We start from the raw sequence: 25357 nt of genomic DNA on the forward strand, positions 1-25357 counted from the left end.
AAGAGGTAGACAAAGCTGATGGAAAAGAGTTGAGAGAGAAAATGACAGACTGGGGGCTTTACGTTGTTATCAGTTCAGGCCCAAAGAGCCAGAAGCAAGCTAGAGTGCACTGTTTGCAGCCACAGGTTGACGGGGTCAACAAACAGATGCAGAGTTCAAGTCTGTGTGCAGCTGAATAAAAATGCAGATGCCCAGCCATCTCTTATGTGAGACTCAGGACACTGTCTGGATAACAGCAAAAACCTAAGAATAAGTTAAACCTGAGAACAAACTGACATTTGGGAGGATTCATACAACTTCGAGTACTCCAATAGTGAAATGCCACAGAGCCTTCCACAAGGCAAAAGCCTGTCTGGTGATCCTTTTCCCATGTTGCTTACACAGCTGAGGTAGTTCCTTGAAGGGAGATGACAATTCTCACGCTTCACTACTCCTCCTCCTTATCATCTCCTGGCCTACGATCAATCTCTGCTTAATCAAACGTGCAGAGAACAAGAGAGCTATGTTAAACCCAGGGAAAAGGCTGCTTGCATACAGTAACTATATTTCCTAGTGTGTGAGCTTCCTCCTAGTCCTCCCAAAACAATGAATTTCTCTAATAAACCCAGATAATATATTCAAATTCTCTGAATCTCAGATCCCAGCAAGCATCAGGGACATTTTACTAGAGTGACTTTACACCAAGGAGAGGAAACACTTAGCCAGTTTGAGAATTAACAGAACTGATTCTGACCTAACGCCACTCCCCTGAGGGCCACCAAGCAGAGTGGGGCTTACGAGACTAGAAGGTAAGGAGACTTGTGGTCCCAGTGCACTGACAGTGGGTTCAGTGGATTCTAAATCCACAATGTATGCTACTCCCCTCCCTGGTTCCCGAGGATCTTGATAAAATATACACAATCAGCCACTTGCAGAATCACCATATTGATTCGCAAAGACATAAAAATGAAAGAATCAGTGAATAGGTGATAAATGATCTGGAAAAGAGGGCCAAGCATGTAAAAACAGGGTGTCCCATGCAAATGCAGAGCAGGCATTCAGCCAGGTAGTCAAGAGGATTCATTGCAGCAGATGCTAGAGCACCTTATTCCCCAGTAGTCTCCATGCAACTCAAGGTGCTCATCAGCAAAATGGCCACGGTGGCTGGGAGGGAAGTTGCATTACTTCGTAATACAGATCCCGTCAAAAAGGATGACTGGCTATTGACATGCTGTGTGTCCAATATGCCAACAACAGAGAACCTTGATATGACAATATAATCTGGAAGGCCCACCAAGCCTTGACACTAAGCTGATAATATTTAGGATCCCTTTTATTATATGGGTAGTCAGGCACTTGCTGCTAACTTGGGCATACAATCCAGATAAAGCTTTGCCTTCCTTGTTTCCCTTCTACCTGTAAAATTCTTGGTGGATGCCCTGATTACTACCACTGTATGCCTCAAAACACTGCTTCTGACCAAGCAGTGGTTCCGACCAACCCCCTTAGCAACAAACTAAGTAAATGGGACACTGGAATCCTGCTTGTGGGTTTCACTGCTCATATCGTGCATTACCAGATGGCCTTATTAGAGCATGAACTAAGATATCAGCAAGGGTAGAGAACTTTCCTGCAAAATACACATAATTTCTGACCAACTGGCCAAATATATGTTTTCATTTTCTCCTACTGCCAGAATAGATGAGTCAGGGAATTGAAGTCATAATTTAAGACAGTAATGTTTAGTGAGTAATTAAAAAAACCAGGCCATGCACTGGAATCATTTCAAACACCTACTGAAATTCATTTTGAGGCTCTACCCTAAACAAGTAGAGGTAGGGGAATCTGTATTTTTAAACAAAATCTGATACATGTCATGTTTTCCATTGCTGTCGAAAATATATGGGTGCTGGTATCAGAAAACCATGGGTTTATTAACCATGTTAGTCGAAAACAAAAAATTTCCCAAGTTAACCCAGATAATACACTCAAGTTCTCTGAATCTCAGTTTCCTTACAGGTAAAATGAGGAAAATATTATCTCCCACCATTTTTCCAAGGATAACATGAAGGAACACATGTAAAATGTTTCACACAGTGCCTGACTCACAGTGGCAGTTCAATAAACAAATACTGGCCATTTTTATTATAAAAGCTATTATTTAGATAGCCTTTTTGTGAGGATGTTGGGAGTGTGTTGAAATCATCTGTGTTTAAAAAATCACTGTTCAACATTGCACGGTATGTGATCACTCAATGTGGATCTGATTCTCAGTAAATCTTTTAATAATGAGAAAACAACATGTGTCTTTAGAAAACAATGTAAGTGACACACATTATGATATGAGAAAATTCCTTTCAGAATTGGCATATTTAAGAAAATGATCAATAAAAATAATAGTATTTTTAGCTGGTTAAAAAAATGACTATTAATGTGAATACATCTAAGTAGAACAATTATGTGTTAGAACAATAAGCAATTACTAAAACACTTAAAATCAATTTTAATAACATTCTAAAATGCATACAATATCAAATAAAAAGCAAAAATAATAAAAGTATATACATTATAAACTCAACTATATGTAATGTCTGCACAGAAAAAAAGACTCCAAAAACACTAATCTAAAATGCAAACAGTAACGATGAGACTATAGATAGCTTTTATTTCTTTTCACGATAATTTTAATGTTATCTTACTTCCTACAAGGTGACATATTACAACTGCAATCAAAACTTTAAGTATTATGCTTTTGTTTAATGTATGACTATAAATGTTATAGATGCAGGTTTAGGTTACTACATAATCTGAAGCTGACCAGAGTGACTCAATTTTCTAAACAGTACCACAAATAAATCCCCTTATGTAACTATATATGAATACAGTGGACAATATAAGAGTACATAATATAACATAACTCACAACTTAGCCATTTTCTATAATTAATATTACCTTGGCCTTGTCTCTCATGGAACCTTTCCCAAGGATGGACATTTTTGTCAAGGTTTCTTCTTGTAAACGCTTCAGAGAATTGCCACGTGGACCCAGAAGTTTCCCCACAAAGTTGAACTAGGAAAAATAAACAACCAAATTTGTAGCATTTATATCTGAAGGAAATTTCTTAATCTTGAACATTAAGAAACACTGTAGTGTTCTACACATCACTGATTAATGGCAAATATTTAAGTTCCTGCTATATGCATCAAAATATGATGTTTCCCACAAACCACATAAAACGGGGCTAAACGTAAAATAAAAAACCCTGATATATTTCTTTATATTTATTTCAGTGATGGCTACATTCCACAACTGTGAATGAAGCTAATTTCCCAGAATTCCTTGGTTGCTATCCTAACTGTTTCAGCACACGTTGAATACCACCATGAATGAACACTTACAGGATGAGAACGTAGGTGAGAAAAAATGACAGCAGGTGTCTCTAACATGCACTACACCGGTCACTGTGGAATATCTGGTTCTTCTACCTGGTCAGCCCTTAGATCTGGTTACTCAATCAGTGAGAGTACTGGCCTAGATGAGTTCTTAAGCATTTGGTGGCTAATGGAAGCTTTACAACAAAATTTATTGCTTCTAAAATAACTAGCTATGGGAATGTGGGCCATTTATTTAACCTTAGGTGTCTGGGGTTCCTTATTCAACAAGCAGAATAGTAGTGAATTAATTAAGGTATGCCTTCTGTAACCAGACTACCATGATTTAAAACCTAGCCTTTTCTATTTGCCAGCTGAGTAACCCTGGGCAAGTTACCTAACCTGTCTATACCTCAGTTTCTTCATCTGTAAAACAGGAATGACAACAAGACCTGACTTCATAGGGCTGTTCTGATGATTCAGTCAGTCAATATAAATACTGTTTAAAACAATGCTTGCCAGATAACAGACACTCAATACATACATCTTGAATAAAAAAAATATAAATAATCAGGAATTTCATACAATTTTTAAAAGCCTTGCTATAATTAAGGTAAATCATGACTACTTCTTGCTTCCAAATAGAAAATCAGCAGGGAGGAAGCTGTTCGCCTTGGCAAGATGCTTGATTACAAACTCACAGAGCAGCCACTTCTTCTGCGATCCATGCCACTGCTGCGCTGCTGTTTCTAAGAGAAAATTGTTCCTCAATTTACCTAACTATGGCAATTGAAGTAATTTTCCTGAAATAAGTACTTATCACTTTAAAAAATCTAAATGGTATTTTTTCCTTCCCACTTTTAATTTTATTGGTCTTCAACCAAAACTCAAATATATATTTTTAATCTTTGCATGTAATTATTTTTTGCTTGTTAAAATGTCATTTTCAGTAAAATATTTTTAAATATAAAAGTTATACTTGCAGAGTTTGCAAAGTCGAATACTACTACAGGGTGGAAAAAGTGGAGTAAATGGGAGCAAGAATCACGTGGGACTGGGTACTGACCATACAATCCCACCTGATTCTAGATCCCCATTCACTTTTATTATCTTTCTGACAATTCTATTATTTGGACCTTGGACATCCTGAGATGGATTGCTATCTCTAAATTTCTCTTTTATTATTTGTATCTGTTTTACTTTCTGGAGAATTTAACTACATTTCCTATATACCTATTGATTCCTTCATTTTTGCTATCAAATGTTTAACTATGAATAAGACTGTCTTATAGCTGTTTCTTCTTTATGGTGTTTTGTTTACATTTTGTGGAAACAATGACATTTCTCATCCTTTCTGAAGATATTAATGACAGCAGCCTGTCCCCACCTTGGAGTTTAAAGTACCTGCTTCTTTCAAGAGTCTCCCCTTCCTCATTTTGTGAGCTGCTCCCTTTCTCTTTTATGGGATTTTATCAGATGTCTGGTAATCCTCTACTATCTGTTCTTAAAAATTCAGGATTGCTGACTGGAAGTTCTGTTTTCATACATGGGACTTGGCAAGAGTAGTCTTCACTGTAAACATGGCAGCTGAGTTATTTTATCAAGAGCTACTGAAATATCAGTATCTATATTTCTTTTCACTTGGGTGAGGCACTTCCCTGAAGAGAAACTCCTCAACCTTTTAAGAGGAGGTGTTAAGTCCAGCTGCCAGAATACTGGGAATCCCATCACTAAGCACACACACACTTTTAAAGGAAACAATTCCCTCATTTTCAGTGTGACATCTCACCCTCATCCTCAGTTGTATCTGTCTGTGTCTTAGAGCCTCACAGTTCTCCAATTCGACCTCTTCAAGAAACCTCTGGTCTTTTGCTAGAATGTGGAGGGGCAGATGCCTGGTTTTATAAGATGAGAACATCTTGTGATCTAACTACTTCTTATACCTTTCAACCAAGTCTACTCTTGTCAGCTCTACTCCATAAATCCACCTTTACCATAATTGCTATCTACAATTCCTGAGGGCTCTCGAGTTTTCCCACAGTAATGAACATGTTTCTGGTTGAATTCTTCTCCGCCTGCCAGCTCAGGGTTCTGCTTTCTCTGGTCTCCATTACCATTTATCTATCTATTTTGCAAGCACCAAAATTTTATAGACATCATTTGCCTATTGTCTCACTCTCCCATTCTTGTGATCTTCATAAATTTATGCCTTTTTATTTCATTTATATTTATTTTAAGAGGTTTCAAAAAGGGAGCAAAAATAAATTTTGATAGTCAGATAGTCATAATTATCTTGCATCTTAAGTGGTCAAATAGTTCCCAAGTGATAAAAACTAAGAGGCTTTAGAAATCATCCAATCCAAACATCTAATTTTATATGGAAGAATCTGAAGTCCACAGACAGATATGATTGATTAAAGGTCACTTGACAGCATTCTAGGCAAAAAGAAAAAGCATTTTATATGACCTTTATATACCTTTAGGGGTTTATTTTTTCCACTTCTGTTAGTGTTTTGTTCACAAAAGGTATATAAATGAATACTGTGACAACCAGAAACACTTTTATTTTCCCTTCTTTTTCCTCTTAACTCGGTTGGTTCAACCATTATCTCCCTGTCAAGTTAGTTCAATCTCCCCAGTCAAATTAACCCTCCCGAGTCTCAGACTTTTCATCCACAAAACACAGATCATACTACCTACTGCGGGTGCAGGTTGCATGAATTAAATAAGAAAGTATATGAAAATCACCCACGAGAGCAGCCAGCAGATTGTGTATACTTGATGCCAAATTAGTAAGTAATAAATAGATGAATTTAACTGTTGTGGATATATACAATTTTATCTGAACAAGACCCACCTTCTCTGGAACTGCCGCCCCTTCAGAACCTATGGCAAGTGGGACAAGGCTACCAAGGGAGCCACCACACTGAAAATGGCATGAGCATGGCATGACCTGGCCCAGGCCACCCAGATCGGCCATGGAATTGGTCTTTGACTGGAAGTCAAGAGATTCTGAAATTTAGAACTAATTATGTGGCTACTGAACGTCCTGAGAGCTGAGTCACAATAGTGGTAATGTGCTTGGTTGCTCTGTCAGGTTCTCAAACTGCAGATGTTGCATCACCTTCCTGTGGGACATGTGGAAATATTTAGCATGTTTATTCGGTTGTCACAATGACTAGGGTCACTACTGGGACTTACGGGCAAAGGCCTATAATGTCGGACATCAGAAATAGATGGTCCCGCCCTTCACAGAAGTGACCTGTTTAAAATGTCAGTTGTGGCCCGGGTAAGAAATACTGCTAGAGGGAAAAGCCACAGACAATTTCCTAGGCTTAAAGTCCTTATTACTATCTTCTCCATTTGCAAGTTCAATTCCTCCATGCATTCCATATGATACCCTAAGGTAGGTTTTATTTGTTGTTGCTTCTTGTTTTTTTTTTAAGAAAAAATCCTGCAAGCTAGTCACAGTACTCGCAACAAGAAAAGGCCTCACCAACAGATGGACTGAGTATGTATTTTGGACTTTCTGGATGACACAAACAATAAACAATGAAAGCAGCACAGTTCTCTTATTTGCCATTAGTCCCATAACACCTCCTGATGTCCACTTGCTATGGGTTCTGAAGGGGTGTCATCACACAGTGCCCCCATCTTATCAGCAATGTGAACACAGTGGTTTCTTAGCATTTCTAGCCTTCAGTTTCATAATTTCCAGGTGTGGCTTATAAAAGTCACTACATTTCAGGGTTATTATGAAGATTAAAATATCAGATAAAGTGCTAAGCGCTGTGACAATGTTGAATTTTACCTAAGCAGCCCTGTGCACCTAAAAGCAGTGATGATTAAGAAATCTTCCCACCCTTTTGTGTTTCTGGAAAGTGCTTGTTGCAAAGGACCACTCTTACCCACATGATTTAGATAAGACTCACAGATGATCCTTTATTTACCTACAGCAAGAACAGACACAAACCCTCAACATTTCCATTATTTTGCCCCTCAAAAATTAGCTGAACTGTTTGTTTCCACTGATCAATCAGAAAAAGACATATATCCTGAGTTAGCTAAACTTTGCTTCCACTTTTCTCCTTTCTTCAGACCCCTGAACTTTGACCCATCTTCAGTCTGAACCAGCAGACAAGCTCTACCCGAAGGACCTTTTGGAAAAAAAGCCAAAGGGGTAGTGTTGTCTGATCACCGTCCCATCCTGCCACTGCCACCCATTCATCCCACTGCCCCACACCGTTCTGGCCTCAAGCACTTCACCCAAGAAACGAAAGCCCTTTTCTGCCTGATTCCTGAGATGTAACTTACAGTTTTCACGGTCAGGTCTTTCTCCCTTTTTAATAACCCCTCTCCCTATTGCCCATAGTCTCTTTCTGTGCTCTTGCAATCACCTTTTCAAATAGTCTCTCCTTATCCATGTCCTGATTTGCTTTTTATTTTAAAACTATATCTGCAAGACAGTAAGAAATAAGAAAATACATTTTAACATTCATTTGTATAAATAATCTAATTTGTCCATTAATACATATTATTAATATTAATAAATATTCATTTATTAATATTAATAAATATTCATTTATTAATAATTTTATTGTTCACTTACATGGAAATTATCATTTTACTAATTTGCAAATTATAATTCCTAAGACTAATAATTTTTCTCCGGATGTCAATTATTGTATCTCTCACAGACACACAAATGTTACATTTTTAAACACAAACCATCCAAAGTCCCATTATTTTCTCCATTAAAGATTAGCTGAACTGCTTGTTTCCACTAGTCAGGAAAAGTCACATACCCTGAGTTGGTTTTCGAGTGATTATGAAGATGGTATAACAACATATAGTAAGTATATTTGAGTTTCACTGCATGATGTATAAGCTACATTAATTATATTATTCACTGACAAAGACCAAATGCCTTTCTGAACTGGCTTTAATTGATCTAAACTATATTTGTGACATGACACTGTTCCTTGGGGAGCAATTACAGTTAAGCTGTCATTTCATAAACAACTAAATCTCAAGAACATGTCATGGTCCCCATTAAAAGGTTTCCCGTAACTGAGTGCTCACCAAAAAGTTGATTAGTATAATAAAGGGCTATTTTACTGACCTCTAACACAACACTCAACACTGAACTTGGAAACTCCGCCACCACAGCTTCAAACATGCTCTTCTTCCAGAGTCCCTTAGCCCAGCAAATGGAGCCACCGTCTTCGCAGCAACAGGCCTGAAGCCTGCCACCTACTGCATGAAGGCACTGACTAGGCCTGTGTGTTCACTGCTTTCTCTCTCCAACATGAATAGAGAGGGCGTTTAATACATCTTAATGATCTAATGAGTTACATGTTAATGATTTTACCTCCGAAACATCTCTTAAACTTGTCCATTTTCTTCAGTCCTACCACAACCACCCTAGTCTAGGCCCTCATCTCCTCTCCCTGGACCACTGCAGAGTCTTTTCTCTGTATCCACTTCCATTTCCCTCAATCAACAGAAAGGTCTTTTTAAAACACAAGTTGCCCATATTACATCTCTGCTTAAAATACGACGATGTGACTGTCCTGCGAACCTGAGTGCCAATGTTTTGCTACTGCTGTGAAAAGCCCTCCCGGAGCAAGCTCTGGCTCACCTCTCTAGCCTCAACACATTTCTGCTTTTAATTTTAGCCATTCGGGATTTTTTTCAGCTTCTCAAAACTGCTGCGCTCCAAGAACTGCACATTCAGTTCAGACGTACAGAGTCGGAAGGAACGTCATATCCACCCTTTAAACAATTAAAAAAAAAAAAACCTGGACAGAAAGCAAATTAACACTGAAGTCCCTGGGCAAAAATTATTTCTCCCTGTAGGTATCTCTGTCCAGGCATCTACAGGGAGGAATAAAACTCAAGCATTTGCTCATCTGGGGTGGGCTAACATGAGAGTATGAAGCCCTGGAAACCACCCAATTAGAAAAGATGAAACCTTCTTAAAAGCTTTTTCTGCAAAAAATCCCTCCTAGCCCCCAGGCACTCACAGAGAAAGTCAAAGAGAATAAAGAAACCACTTCCTCTGGGGAGCCAGTGGGGGATAAGGGATTGGTGAAATCCGCCCAGACCCACCTATCCTATATCCTTCTCCTGAACAAAAGCCTAATCTTCAGGAGGAATCGGTGTTTAAGGCACCATCTTAGAAGCAGAGACCATGCCCTCGCCACACAGTAAACCTGCCAGTGCCTTGACCTTGAACTTCCCAGCCTCCAGAACTGTGAGAACATAAATTTCTGTGCTTTATACATTCCCCAGTCTCAAGTATTTTATGGCAGCAGCACAAATGGACTCGGATACCTTCTGGTATTTAAAAAGAAAAGTCACATTCTGCAAAATTAAGTGACCCATAGGATAAAAAAAGAAAATTTCTAGTAACAGTATTTTGCAATTGAGTTAAACTTCTTGGCCTAACACACATACAGATATATAATAACTATTCTATCCCATAAAAACCATAATGTTATATTCAATTAAAGACATCAAAACTTTTTTCAGAACAAACTATATTCTACAGAAACTATGAGTCCCTATTTGCAAGTAACAGGTATAAACTACATGGTTTTCACACAACCTTAACTGACTTGGCAATGAGAATATTAGGGACAGAAAAGTTCCACTTTAAGGCTATCTTGGTTATCCACTACTACATAAGAAACTACTTCCAAATTGAATGATCTTGAAAAATAACTGTCTCATTTATTTGCTCACAATTCATCAACTTCGGCACTGTTGGGGGCAGATGGGCTCATGAGTTAGTGGTGGCTGTCAGGGGAGACCTCGATTCCTGCTGGTTTGCCTGACTCTTCACCTGAGTATCTTAAGCTTCCGCTTACCATGGTAGCCTCAGCGTGATAGGTTTGTGCATGGTGTCTGATTTCCAAGATGAGAAAAGCAGAAGCTAGAAGTCTTTCCTAAAGCTCGGGCTCGGAACTGGCATTGTGTCAGTTCTGCTGCGTGCAATCAGGTAAGCGAGATGCAGAGTCAGACAAACTCCAGGAAGGCACCACGCAGGGCCTGAAAGCTTGCATGTGTGGTCATGGGGGCAGAGCACAATATGTACACTACACCACTGATAAAAATGACAAAGCATCACCGATCAAGAAGTCAAATTTTAATACCCTCAAACATTACGGTCTTTTCTAAGGCCTGGCGAGCTACCCGCCTGCCACCTTCTTTTTCCTAAGTTGGGAAGCAAGGTGGTGATTTCTCTGAGCGCAGAAACCCTGTCTTACTCATCTTTGTACCTCAGTGACTGTCTAGAACAGCACTAACTTATGACAGGCAAGAGATATTTCATGCATACAGAAGTGAATGACAAATGCCAACTGAAATTAATGCCCAAAAAGTATTAATCACTACCCAAGACGTTAATTAAAACAAAACCTAGAATACACTACACAGGCAGAAACGAAAGGAAGCACATGTTTGGTATATGGGGTCTAACTGGCCAACAAGGACTTGTAATTGAGCTTAAGTTCTAAGTGTTTATTTAAAAATGTTTAAAAAGACACCCGAGAAGAATTGTAAAATAAAGGATATTAGTATTAGATAAACAATGTAAATTTATTTCTCTAGAGGTGGGTCTAAAGTAGAAAGTAAAAAGGAGGATATAAGGAATTTTTTAAAAAAAAGTTTGGATACAGTACAAGATACAGACAGTTCTCGACTTACAATGGTTCAACTTAGGATTTTTTTGACTTTATGATGGTGTGAAAACAAAACACGCGCAGTAGGAAACTTTATTTCCAGTATCCATACAACCATTCTGGTTTTTCAATTTCAGTTCAGTATTTGATAAATTACATGAGATATCCAAGACTTTATTATAAAATAGGCTTTGTGTTAAATGATTTTGCCCAACTATAGGCTAATGTTGCGTGTTCCCAGCATATTTAAGGCAGGCTAGGCTAAGTTTTGATGTTCAGTAGCTTAGGTGTGTCAAATATATTTTTGACTTACAATATTTTTAACCTACAAGGGGCCTATTGGGCAAAAACCCCACTGTAAGCTGAGGATCGGTATATATCGCAAATCAGTTTAACAGCTAAGAAACTGTGAGAAAGGAAGAAGGCCAGAAAGCAGGTCCATCAGTACATCCCATGGTGACAGCAAATGTAAACACTACCTATAGGTTATTACCTCAAATATTCCACAGTAAAGGTAAGTTAGGCAATGTAAGAATTATCCCCACCCACATTTACACCTTTGCTCCTTCCGTGGGTACTGTGTGTGTATACACACACATATTTATCTATCTAAAAATCATATGCTTGTCCTATCACTGGTTAATACTGCAATACTTACCTAGGCCAAGAGATTCATCATTAACACTACTATACATAGAGAAATAGTTCCGATTGAGAAGACTGTTCTTGTCATATCCAACTGGATCATAGTTGTTTTTAATTTTTTTATAAGGCTGAGTTGTACTAGGCACAAAAGAAGTATCAGCTCTGTAGTTTTCTCACTAATTTAGATTGTATTTATCAACAACCTTTAATTAACACTGTCTTTTGCAGTAATATTTGCCCACTGGAGGACATGTTTAATTAAAACTAGCTAATATAACCCATAAACCTGCAACCAGGCACATATGAATAGCTGTATGCCCCAGTACACTTGAAGCAAATGAATTACTAAACAGTGTTTTGTTTTCACATCATCATAAAGTGAAAAAATCCTAAGTTGAATCAATGTAAGTCAAGCACTGTCTGTATCTTATACTGTATCTAAACTTTTTTTTTAGAAAATTCTTTATATCCTCCTTTTTACATTCTACTTCAGACGCTCATCTAGCAAAATACATTTATATTGTTTATCTAATACTAATATCCTTGTGAGATCCATTGTGGAATACCCCCTTTCACTTCAGGATACTGTCTCAAAGTGCATATAACTTGACTTAGATGAGTCATGTAAGGGTACTGTATTAATCCCTGCACTAAATATTAATAAAGTTTAATTTCTTAAGAGCATACACTCTGGAGTCAGACTTCTAGGGTTCAAGTACCTGCTACTTAGTAACTTTTAGCAAGTTACTCAACTTCTCTTCTGCGTTCTTCCATGTTTTTCATATGTTAACAGGAAATAATAACGTCTATCTCACATTATAAAGATTAAATAAGTTAATAGTAAAGTGCTTAGAATAATGTCTCGCACACAGAAAACCATTCCGTGTGTGTACACACACATAAACAGAAGTCTACACGTAAATAGAAGTTCTACTGTATTTTCCCAGCACCTAATTGTATTAGAAAGCATGCACCCCTCTTTGGAGAACACCACCCAAGGACTCGCTTTCTGTACTTTACTGGGGAGAACAAAAACTGTCAAAGAACATCTTTAGTTTATAATCTACACTTACCTATTTTCTGCCCAAGGACAAAAATACAAAGGGAGAACAAACAAGGTTTATTTTCCCTTTATTCTCTTGAAATGAAAGAACAGATCAATACCTTTATTAGCGCAATGGGACATTTTAAGTTTAATCTTGACCACTAACATAATGATTACTTAAATAAATTCCCCTTCTTGGTATTCAGGATTCTGATCTCATTTGAATTATATCAGTGTAGTAAATGCCAAACTCTAAACAATAGTAAACCTAACAATGGACTTCGGACCATGGCATTCACATGAAATGGAGTAGCCTCCTCAGAAACAAAACCCTTGTTTCTTAGCATAGTTGCTGAGTCGAGCTTAGCACTGTAAAATCATTTTCAAGATTCTGATAATCACCCCTGAAAATAACAATCACTTTTTACATGGGCATTTTAACGTCCTAAGAGTAAGTCATTCCAAACTTGTGTTTAGGTGTTTGTTTATTTCAATATCACAAATATTTCAGAGTTCTCATCTAGATATATACAATTCCATGCCCAAGTAAAGCACTGAAGGCATTCCAGAATATATTCCTTATGATTTAAACAAATGTTATGATCCACTATTTCCCATAATGAAGTCATTCTAGCCCAATAGTTATTCTACCCTTCTCCCTCATGTCTGTTAATGTCCTGAATTTATTCTTAAAGACTAAATTTAATTTCATTCATAATTATTTCTCTAGAAATAACTCTCCATCACTCCTTTAAATTCCATGCTGTGCCTCTACTTTTGTAATATTAAGTCAATCTTTAACCTGTATTATTTAGTAAAATTTATCGTTTCCCCTATTAGATTATGAATTACTGGAGAGTAAGTAGGACCCACATTTAATTAACCATTTTTCCTATATAATGGTTTCTCAATAAATACTTGTGGAGTTAAAGCTTATTTTTCTCCAAATTGAATGGCACTATTCAATAAGGTTTTTATTGATTCTTTGTTGTTGTTGCAGAGATTACAATATATTACAGTTATAAATACTATTATTTAAATATGTTAATTTTCCAACTCTAGATCACTAGGTATTATTAGTAGTGGTTGAGATTATTTGGTGTTGCTCTATTGACTGTAATTTTAACCTAATATCTATTTCTAAACGATAAACAGCCCAACTTATTTAGATGTTAGTAACGCTAAAGATCAATGACGTGTACAAGCGACTTTTCCAGAATATAATATGAGCAAAATAAACATAGACATACACCCACAGGCACACACAAGTAATATACAATCTGAAATAAGCTATCTTACACACTTGCTATCTGCATTTGCTCAAGGTTGGATATTCCAGGAGGAAGTGTGTGGAGGACAAGCTATGAAGCCCATAAACATGAAATCGTTAATCCAGAAAATCCCAGACTGCAAAAGTCAGGCTACAAGTGGGAGAATGAAATGGAAGATTTAAAATCAAAGGCAAGAAACTGATACAGCAAATAATCTTTTGCAATAGATAGGGTAAGGGGTGACAGTGTTCTAAATTAAGGAGTGAAATGAAATGTAAAGAGAGATAGATGGTAATTCATTTAGAAAGTAAATGAATGGTATCTGAAGGATGGAGGCAAGCAGGTCAATGAGGGAGAAGTGTGTAGGCAAAAATTATGTTCTGGTATCTGTAATGGGCACTCAAATACATGCGCTGTCTGTCATTTACTCAAGTAAAGAACACAGGAAAAAGTCAAGGTTGGCCAAGAAGAGGAGGTATGAAGTTGAGATATGGACATGGCAAATCTCTAAGATGTCTGTGGGATATCCAAGTGGAAGTGTTCAGTGGCCATTTGGTCTAACAGTCGGGAACAGAGACAGGTGACACACCCAGTGCCAGAAAGCACAGGTCGGGCTAGCTCATAAGCCTGACTTCTTTCTCTATAATCATGATTCTCAGTCTGCCTTTGTATTATGTATCCATTTTTCATGTAATTACACATTATTTCTTTTAATGGAAATTTATAGTTCAGTCTACGGCATGAATTTTTGCCATTTTCCTCCAAAAGACTGCATCCTAGAAAAGAGGGATTATGTTCTGTTCACATTTCCTATCTCCAATACCAGTACAGTCACGTAATGTTCAAGCTGGTCCAATTTGGTGATCCTTATGGAGCCCAGAGCCAAAATAATCAGTATAGTAATATCCAAGATACATAATCCCAGCAGTACATTGCTAAAGCACTAACAATATTTTTACTTTTTGGCTCAGCAATAGACATAGAGATGTATCTTCTACGATGTACCTCAAAGTAAGCAGAGACGTAATTAAAGAGTTAAATATAACAAAATTCATCACACACTTTAATTTTTAAATTTGCTGCTTTGTGACCAACGTACATGTAATAGACTGTTTCTAGTCTTCTAAATGTAATAAAAATTTTCGGGGCTTATATATAAGGATTATAATCAAATTTTTAATTATTCATTGGCTCAGGAAAATAACACCAATGATAATAATATGCCCCCAAACAATATTACTACATTATTTCAGGAACCCCTCAGTATATGCCTGGCTGTTTTTGGATTTCACTTATCAAATTTAAGTTCAAGTGTTGCTTTCTGCCTCAATAATCAAGCACTGTAAGGAGAGCAAACGTTAAGATTTAAATTCCTTCCACAATACGTCTGAAATGCTGTCATATTTGTAAATACCAACCTAAATAACTTCCCAATTCTCACAGACAGGCCTGTGTCGTAAGACCCAAGTCCAGAGCCTGTGAGAACAGGACAAACGTACCTTCTGAAGATTTACGCTTCCTGCTGCCGCTTACCGGTTCTTTTCCTTCCAGTTCCCACTACAAGACGTGGGTTGACAAAATGAGAAAGTAGAAGGGAACCATCCATCATAAAACAATGGCCATTATGGGCCAATCAGTTTCTCTACATTTATATAATCCATAGTGGCCTTTCTACTTTATCATAGGCCCAAGATTTAATGAATACCAGGAGTGACTCACAGTAAATAAATGTATCCTTAAGTGATTATTTTTAATATCAGGCTGCCTTGACGTCAACAAGATTCAAAATCCCAACTAGCCAGCTGCTATGGTTTGAATGTTTCCCCTCCAATTCTTGTTGAAAATGGCCACTTTGGGGGTAATTAAGAGGTAGAGCCTTTTGGGAAGTGCTGAAGTCATGAGGACTCTGCCCCCATGAATGGATTCAAGCCTTTTAAAAGGGCTAAGGTAATTAGCTGAGGTTCTTTTTGCTCTTCTGCCTTCTACTGTGCTAGGAGGCAGCAAGAGGGCCCCCACCACACACCAAATGCAAGTTGCTTGATCTTAGATTTCCCAGCCTCCAGAAATGTAAGTAATAAATTTCTGTTCTTTATAAATGACCCAGTCTCAGTATTTTGCTATAGCAGCGCAACGGTCTAAGACAACCAGATTAGTTTTGGCACTGTGGATACAAAAAACTAGCATACATGTACATTATCACTTTATTTCTAGAGGTATATTATCAAGTGAACATCAAAAATCATTTTCACATAAATTATCTGAAAAAATATTATGTCTCTGAAAATCAACCAGGAACAACAAAAATGGCAACATTTAACATATGTCTATGACTGTAAAATATTTACTATCCTAGGAAATCTGTAAATCCATGATGATTTCCATGGAAGAGGCTTCTACCAAGTAGTAATTTAGGGGTTTTAAATTGTCTACGACATACTATAGTACAAGGAAAAAATGCAAGCCCACTTCAAAAAAGGCAGTTTCCCTGAAACTTCAGGAACAGACTTTATCTTTATCTCTCAGAAAGATCTTTATCTCTCAAAGATCCTTAACTTAACCATTTATATGGGGAGAACAAATACATCACATTCCCAACATGCAGATTATAGAAAAACTTTTAACGTTAGAAACTTTTGCCGGTTAAGACAAAGTTACTGCAAATAGTATGTATACAGGTTTGAATGCTTAGAGGCTAAAAGAACAATTATCAAATTAATAAATTTAATAAACCTAATTTAAACTTATAGACATAACATAGCACACTAAACCTCGAAAATCACAATCACAGTACAAAAACACCTCCTGAGTAAAAATCTCAGGCACATTTTTCCCCAAAAAATTGAAATCTTTTTTATCTTAATAAAGGTTACACTAAGTTATTAAAACATTCATGTACAGAAACATGTAAAGTAGAAAAATATCACAAAAACCTATCCTCCAGAAAATAAGTGCTATTAAGATTCTGGTTGGCTTTTTCAAATAATTCTCCAACTTGGATCCTGTATTTTCTGTATCTTGACTTTTCTTTTTTCACTTAATAATATAGCATAGACACTTAAAACACAGCATTATGCATAGAGATATAATGTATTTAATGTCATATTCCAACTCACTTTTTAAAATGGTCCATAAGCATTCTTTCACCCCAGCATGACTATGCATGTAGCATTCCCTCTCCTGAAATAGTCTGCCATCATTAAGCACCTAGAGGAGCCTCATCGTCTACAACAGTTCAAATGTCATTCTCTACTTTAACTTCGCAGGACCTTTGGCCAATGCCACCCGCATTCTGCTCTCTTACCATTCATTTATGTCTTCTATAAAAATCTGTCTAGTCAAATAAATTGGCTTGTAATTTCCCAAATGCCTTCTGTGCTTCAATATAGTGCTCCTCGGTCGTCACCCTTCAATTTCACTATCTCACTTCTGACCCCAGCCAGCCAGCCTCGTTAGAGACAACCTCCTTAGAGTAGCCTTCTCTGAGCCTATCACCAGGACCCTCCTCTCTGTCCTTTCAGGGCCCCCCGTTTTATTAATATTAACTTATTCATCTGCATTCACCAAAAAACTGGCAGTTTTTTGAGCCCAAAGACCATGACTTAATCACTTTGATTTTCCCAGAACAATGTCTGGCTCAGAGAAGACCCTCAATAAATGCTAGGTATAGACAGAGCCAGATCCACTGTCGGATGAACCAGTGGAAAAAAAATAAATGTAAACCCTAAACCGTAATGTATCTGTAGGTCCTCAAAGACAGGGTACCTTGTTCCAATGTTGATTTGGCATTTATATTGACCATGTTCCAAGCTGGCACTGATCAGCACCAGAGGTTAAGGTTTATCTGCAAAAAACCCATGGAGAACAATTTCCATAGCTTCTTAAAAAAACTTCCAAAAAATTCATAAAACAGCATTTAGAATTTCACCCTTTATATGCTCAGATACATAACTCAAGAGAGTGAATATATATTAAGATCTGAACACTAAATGATTCATGTGTCCAATGCTGTGTCATTGAAAGAGTGTTGAAAATGGTTCATTAAGGGAATAGATATTATTCAATTAATAGAAATCACTTTATCAGATGGAGTTTCACAAACAGTAGTTCTCTCTTGCCCCAGAAGCTGGAAGTGTACCATCAGCATTAATTCCACACTCCACTGTTCTCTACTCACAGCTATTACAGAGGGGTATGTCCTGTTCGTTTCCTCCAGTTCATTCTATTAACTGACACAAGCATGAAAACTTCTTAGGATTGATTGCAGTGCTACATTAGCTTGAAACAGAGCTGGCTTTAAACTTGTATGCTCCATTATGCTAAGCAGAAATACTGTTTTTCAGTATCCTGAAAGCAGTAGACTTCTAAATGGTCTACTTCAGACATTGTTAAGTACTTGAAATAGACTCTAATCTCAAACACAGAAATTATAATTTTTCTTTCATTACCTCAAAGCCGACAGTGAAAAACAATATTTGAGATTTTATTTCATATACTTTATTGATGTTATGAGTCAATAATGATGTGAACACTTTCTGAGAAATGCATTGTCAGATGATTTCCTCATTGTGCAAACATCAAAGAGCACACTTACACAAACCTAGATGGCATATCTTACTGTATACCTAGGCTATATGATATAGCATATTATTCCTATGCTACAAACCTGTTCCTCACGCTACTGTACTAAGTACTATAAGCAACTGTCACACAATGGTAAATATTTGTATTTCTAAACAATGAAAAGATACAGCAAAAATACAGTACTATAATCTTATGGGACCACCATCATATATGCAGTCCATCATTGACTGAAATCACTATGCAGCACATGACTGCACTTTATTTTATTTCATTTACAAACTTGGAGACAACAAAGTATTAGTTTCAGGTTAATCATCATCAACTAGACTACGAACTACTTAAAGACAGGGTCTATAATCTGGTCATCTTTGTATCTATTGCATATTAAGTATACAGGCCATATGGAGCATAAAGAATCAATATACAAAGATTTCCACCAGTCATGTTTGAGTAATGAGCCTGTCTATGAAATGTTCATAATGTAATTTTCTGTTTACAAGACACATATATTCCCCTGAGTTCTGCAGGTATGGCTGAGTACATTCCTAACAGGCTGCCCACCTATAAATATCAACTGTAAACTCCTAAACTCACAGCAAAATATAAAAGTTAACTATCTGAAGCGCTGAAGACTGATCGAAAACAGGCGGATTCTGAAAGAAAGCTATGACTTCAGCAAAGGAAATACCCTGGGGTGAATTTACTCATTTTAGAGCTTTTGGCCTTAGTGGCAGACATTGAGAAAACTATAGCGCTGAAAAGTGAGGGAGGAATACTAGAAAAGACAGTCAGAGTTGCAGATCACCAAATACTATGTATAAAATCTTCCAAAATCTCTGGCTGGCCCCTGAATCATATGACAGAAATTAAACACAAAAAGGCAAACTAAGGAAAGAAATGAACTGAGACTTGAACTCCTGCCCAATAGACACACAGTTTATACCCTAAATCCAACCAAGTTAATTAGCTGCTAAAACAAAAATATCAACATTCTTCCAAAGAAAGAAACAGAATCCAAGGTTTCTACAATGTACATTCACAATAGCCAGCATACAATCCAAAATTACTCAAGATGCAGAGGACTAAAGCAATATGACTCTTCATCAAGATAAAAGACTCCCAGTGCAAAATAAATCTAAGAAAGCCAAGATTTAGAAGACTCAGAAATTAGTAGACAGAGATGTTCAAGGACCTATTTAACCATACTCAGTGACAGAGGAAAATAATACTTGCAATGAATTAAAAAATATAAAATTCCAACAGAGAAAAAAATATTTTTACACACATACATGTGTATATGATTCCAACATAAATTCTGAAACAGATGATCACAATTCCTGATATAAAAAAAATTACTTGGTGGGTTAACAGCAAAATGAAGATAGAAATGAATCATGAATTTAAGATACAGCAGTAAAAGTTGTAAAATCTGAAGGACAGGGAAAAAATAAAACAGAGCCACAGAAACCTTTGTGAGAGTGACAAAAGGCTGAACATATGCGTAACAGAAATCTCAAAAGAATGAGAGGAGAAAGGATCAGAAAAATGATTGAAGTAGTAACTGAAATATTATGATAAAATGTACAAGTCCTTTTAAAAACAAATTTTTCACAAAAGATGTCATAGGAAATCTGTCTAGTGTCATATCAAAGATACTGAATTCATCATCAAACTCCAGGCCCAGATTGCTTCACTGGTGAATTCTATCAAATATTTACGAATAAGTAACACTAATCTGATACATGTTCTCTGAGAAAATGGAAAGAAACACTTATCCAGTCATTTTATGAAACCAGCATAACACTAACACTAAAATCTGACAAAAATATTACTCTAAAAAATGTACAGGTCAGGCTGGGAGTGCTGGCTCCTGCCTGTAATCCCAGCACTTTGGGAGGTAGAGACAGGCAAATCACATGAGGCCAGCCTGGTCAACATGGAGAAACCTCATCTCTACCAAAAATACAAATGTTAGCCAGGCGTGGTGGTGCATGCCTGTAATCCCAGCTACTCGGGAGACTGGGGCATGAGAATCACTTGAACCGAGTAGGCGGAGGTTGCAGTAAGTCAAGATTGCGTGACTGCACTACAGCCTGGGCAACAGAGCAAGACTCTGTCTCAAAAAAAAAGGTACAGGTCAGTATCACTCATTAACATAAGATGCAACTGAATCCAGCACTATATGAAACAGATAATATATCACTATTAAGTAGGGTTTAACCCAAGAATACAAAGAAGGTTTTAGTTTTAAAAATCAATCATTAAAATCTACCATATAAACAGTGTAGAGAAACACCTTGTGTTTATTTCAATAGATGCAGAAAAAGCATTGAAAAAAATTTACCACCCACTGAGGATCAGAACTCTGAGTAAAACTGAAGTAGAAGGGAACTTCCTCTACCCAACAAATGAAATCTACCAAAAAAACCTTGTAACTAATATTGCTCTTAATGCTAAAATAACTGCATGTTTTCCTCCTTGACTAGAAACAGGAATAATTTCTACTCTGCTCATTTGCCTTCAGCATTATACTGGAGATATTAGCCAAAATAATGCAAGTAAAATAATAAGATGCATAGAAACTGGAAAGGGAGAAGTAAACTGTTTAAGCAAATGATATAATGATGTGTATGACAAATCCTAAGAAATCTACAAAACAACTTACTAGAATAAGTGAATTCAAATTTAGCAAGGTAGCAGAAGTCATGGTTAGTATACAAAATTTTATATTAGAAAAAAACTGGAAAATAGAAATTTAAAAATACTCAATTTACAACAGTGTCAAAAAAACCACAAAATATTTAGGAATAAGTTTAACAAAAGATATACAAAACTCCTACCTTAAAAAGTATAAAATGCTGTTGATAGAAATTAAATGAAAGACTCAATATCGTTAAGATGTCAAATCTCCCACAAATTGCTCAACAGATGCAATGCAATTGCAATTCTAATCCCAGCAGATGGCTTTGTAGTAATTAACAAAGAAATTCTTAAATTTATATGTAATTGTAAAGGATCTAAAATATCTAAGTAATCCTGAAAAAGAAGGACAAAGGCGAAGGAATTATATTACCTAAACTCATGTCTCACTATGTAAAAACCTATAGTAATCAAGACAGTGTGGTACTGGCATAAGGATCCATAAATAGATTAAAAGAAGTGAACTGAAAGCTTAGAAATATACCCCCATTTATATGCTCACCTGATTTTCTCATCAAAGGCACCAAAAGAATCAGTGGAGAGAAACATCTTTCAACAAATAGTGCAAGAAAAACTAGATAACCATATGGGAAAAAAGATGAACTTGAGCCTCTCTCTCATACCATATACAAAAATGCATTTGAGATACATCATAGACCTAAAAGTAAAACCTACAATAACACTTTTAGAGAAAATACAGAAGAGTATCTTTATAACTTCTAAAGAACTCTAACATTTCCTTGAAGTTGGCAAAGATTTCAAGATTCAAATACATGAATAGCCAATAAGGATATGAAAAATTGCACAAAATCATCAATCATAAGGGAAATGCAACTTCATACCACAGGAAGATACCAATATACCATCAAAATAGCTAAAATAAAAAAGGCTGACAGCACCAAATACTGATGGGGGTATGAGGCCGCCATAACCACAACCTGCATACATTGTTTGTAGAAATGTTACAAAGTATAAGTGTTTTGGAAAAAAGTATGATAATTTCTTGTAATACTAAATACACAACAATTTTCAGTACTGGGTATTTAATAAAGAGTTACAAACATACCTGGTTATGAAACAACTTGTACAAATAGCAAAGACATGGAATCAACTCAAATCCCTATCAATGACAGGCTGGATAAAGAAAATGTGGTACATATACACTATGGAATACTATGCAGCCCTAAAGAGGAACGAGATCATGTCCTTTGCAGGGACATGGATGGAGCTGGAAGCCATTATCCTCAGAAAACTAACACAGGAACAGAAAAGCAAACATCACATATTCTCACTTATAAGTGGGAGCTAAACAATGAGAACACATGGACACAAGGAGGGGAACAACACACACTAGGGCCTGTCGTGGGAGCGGGGGGAGGGAGAGCAACAGGAATAACAGCTAATGCATGTGGGGCTTAATACCCAGGGGATGGGGCAAACCACCATGGCACACATTTCCCTATGTAACAAACCTGCAAGTCCTACACATGTATCCCGGAACTTAAAACAAAATACAACGGTAAAAAAAAAAAAAAAAAAAAAAGTGTATAAAAGTGTTCACAGCAATTTAATTTATAATAACCGAAAAATTAAAAGTGCCTGGACATATGGATAAACAACAATGATATACTCAGGTAACAGATTATTATTCATCAATAAAAAGAAATGAACTCCTAATATACACAACAGCATGCAAGAATCATGTACATGAACATTCAGAAGAAAAACAAACGAAAAATAGGATTTAAATAAAATATAAACAATGATATTGTGGGACCTTTATGTACCAAGCATTTAACACAGATTATCTCATTTAATTTTAAATCATCCAACCTCATATTACAAATGCGGAAACTAAAGTGGAAAAAAGCTGACCAGGTTTGCCAAAGACACACTGCTAGTTTGACTCAAAAGGATAGATTTTCAGGAATCTGTAACTCACACTAAAGTTAAAGGGAAAAGACAGAATGACTAAATTTACTAAGTGTTTAATTAACTTTAAAAGTGTGTGTAGGGGGATGCTAAGAGGAAACATCTCTAAAAACACCAAATGGGATACAAATTAAACACCTGCTCCCCTTTGATTCAGGTTAAAATATCAGCAGTGTAGACCTCACTGTCTTACCTTAGGGAACTGTTTTACAGGAATTAACACTTTCTGTCCCAGCTTCATGTTCTTATTAATCACCACATCGATGTACTTTTCTTCATCCTTGCCTTCTCCTTTTTGAAACTTTTCTATTTCTGTGGAGGCAAAAAGATAACCATGAAGTGTATGACTCAGAAATGCAGGGGTTGGTGTTCTGGTTAGCTCTGTTGTGGCATGAAATCAACTACTACTGAAGTATGGACTATTAAATTGAGGCAACTGTCTTCAAGTACATTTCCTGTTTTATCAATGATTCTTCATAAATGGAATAGATGCATGTATCATGGCTCTACAAAGTCAAATCTCAACTGCTCATACCAACAGAGGAGAACAATAGACCAGATAACAAACACAAAAATACGTTACTTCGGGTCTTCTGGATCCCTAGATAAGGCTGATCAAATAAAGAAGAAAAGCCATAAGTATTCACAGTTCAATGATGCAAAGCGCTGAAACATCCCTATTTATCAATCTTGCCTGGCTTTTCAAGGCTTCTACAACTAAGAACTGATTCTATGATGGCATTAAACACCCTACACAACCTTCCAGTAGCCTACCTCCCCAGTCAAATCTTCCCTCCTTGCATATGACACATATCAACTATATGTCAAGGTCTTTACTAATGCTCTTTGCTCTAATTGTTACGATGATTTCATCTTCATCTCCTTTCGAGACTCAACCACATTAAATCTCATTTTCTGTGCAAGTGTTTCCTCAATGGGGCGGCAAGAACGGAAGAATCAATCACTCTCACCTTGATACTCACAAAGCACTTTACGTGCAACTCTACTACCACCCTTAGACGGGAAAAAAAATGTGCTACCTCTCCCATTAGAACATACATTTCTCTCAGGTAAAATCTATTTATTCACTCATAAACATCTTCAACTAAGCAAGTTCCAGATCCTAGAAAATTTTAGCATAAAGTTTAATTCACCCTACGGCGCATAGTATTTGGTTGTACAAGAGATACAAAATTAGGCGCTTGCATGACTGATGAATGAATGAGTACGTGAACTGTTACCTCTAGGGACCAACCAATAGACACCCAGGTTCAGAGAAGGATAAACAGCAGTCTGGAGAAGGTATCAAAGACAGCATCAGTTGTACAAAGGAATACACATATTTATCCATTTTGTGTAAGCTACGAACACTTAAGAATGTTCATATGACACATATCAACTATATGCTAATGTCTTTACTAATGCTCTTTGCTCTACTCGTTATGATGATTTCATCTTAACATTTAAGATGGCACTTATTAATATGCCATCCCTGGACAAGATAACTCACATTCATTACATAATTCAATCCTCAAAACAGATGACAAAGAGGAGTTTCAAAGAGGTGACTTCACAATAAATGGCAAAGGTAAGATTCACCCTCAGGTTTGTTCAACTCCAAAGACAAGGTGCCTGTACAGTCTCCCCCACCACTTTGTATGTCATATCAAACAAAAAGTAAGAAAGATGTTTACAGTATCTTGGGATAAATGAAAGATTTATTTAAAGCTGGAAGCTTCGGGCCTGAAGCAGCCAATGGGCTTCATAATTCCACTGAGGAGCTTTCACTCCATCATGCTATGCAGCCTCCCATTTCTAACTAAATTATTGTCTATTAAACAAAGGTTTTGAATGAGCAACAAAGAATTATTACAATTTAAAGGACACTAAATGGGACATAAAAATTCTAAGATTCTCATTCAGATCTGCTAATAACTGTCTTTGCCATTAGAAAAAGGTATATCAGTTAGGATGCGGGTTCTTCATGTTTAAAATGAGAAAAGGGAACTAGAATATCCAACGATTTGGTTCTAAAACCTTAGGATCTTGTGTGACTTACAAATGCTGACAAAGCCTCTCACTCCTTGATGAAACTTTGGTCACTAATAGTAAGCAAGGTGCTTTCCTGAGTTCTGTGAGTCATTATAG

At 36.7% G+C, this 25357-nt stretch overlaps 1 protein-coding gene across 1 annotated transcript in view; it reads right to left on the minus strand.

Annotated features, from left to right (window-relative positions):
- Window positions 1–25357, minus strand: part of KHDRBS3 (KH domain containing, RNA binding, signal transduction associated 3) — a 198285-nt gene that overhangs the window by 108309 nt on the left and 64619 nt on the right. Inside the window, exons 2-3 of the mRNA XM_011977076.1 lie at window positions 23403–23521; window positions 2932–3048 (exon numbers count right to left, since the gene is read on the minus strand). Of these exons, the coding sequence (XP_011832466.1) occupies window positions 2932–3048; window positions 23403–23521 (236 nt within the window). The remainder of the gene's footprint in view (window positions 1–2931; window positions 3049–23402; window positions 23522–25357) is intronic.

Source organism: Mandrillus leucophaeus, unplaced genomic scaffold, assembly GCF_000951045.1.
Source record: "Mandrillus leucophaeus isolate KB7577 unplaced genomic scaffold, Mleu.le_1.0 Scaffold173, whole genome shotgun sequence".
NCBI lineage: Eukaryota > Metazoa > Chordata > Mammalia > Primates > Cercopithecidae > Mandrillus > Mandrillus leucophaeus.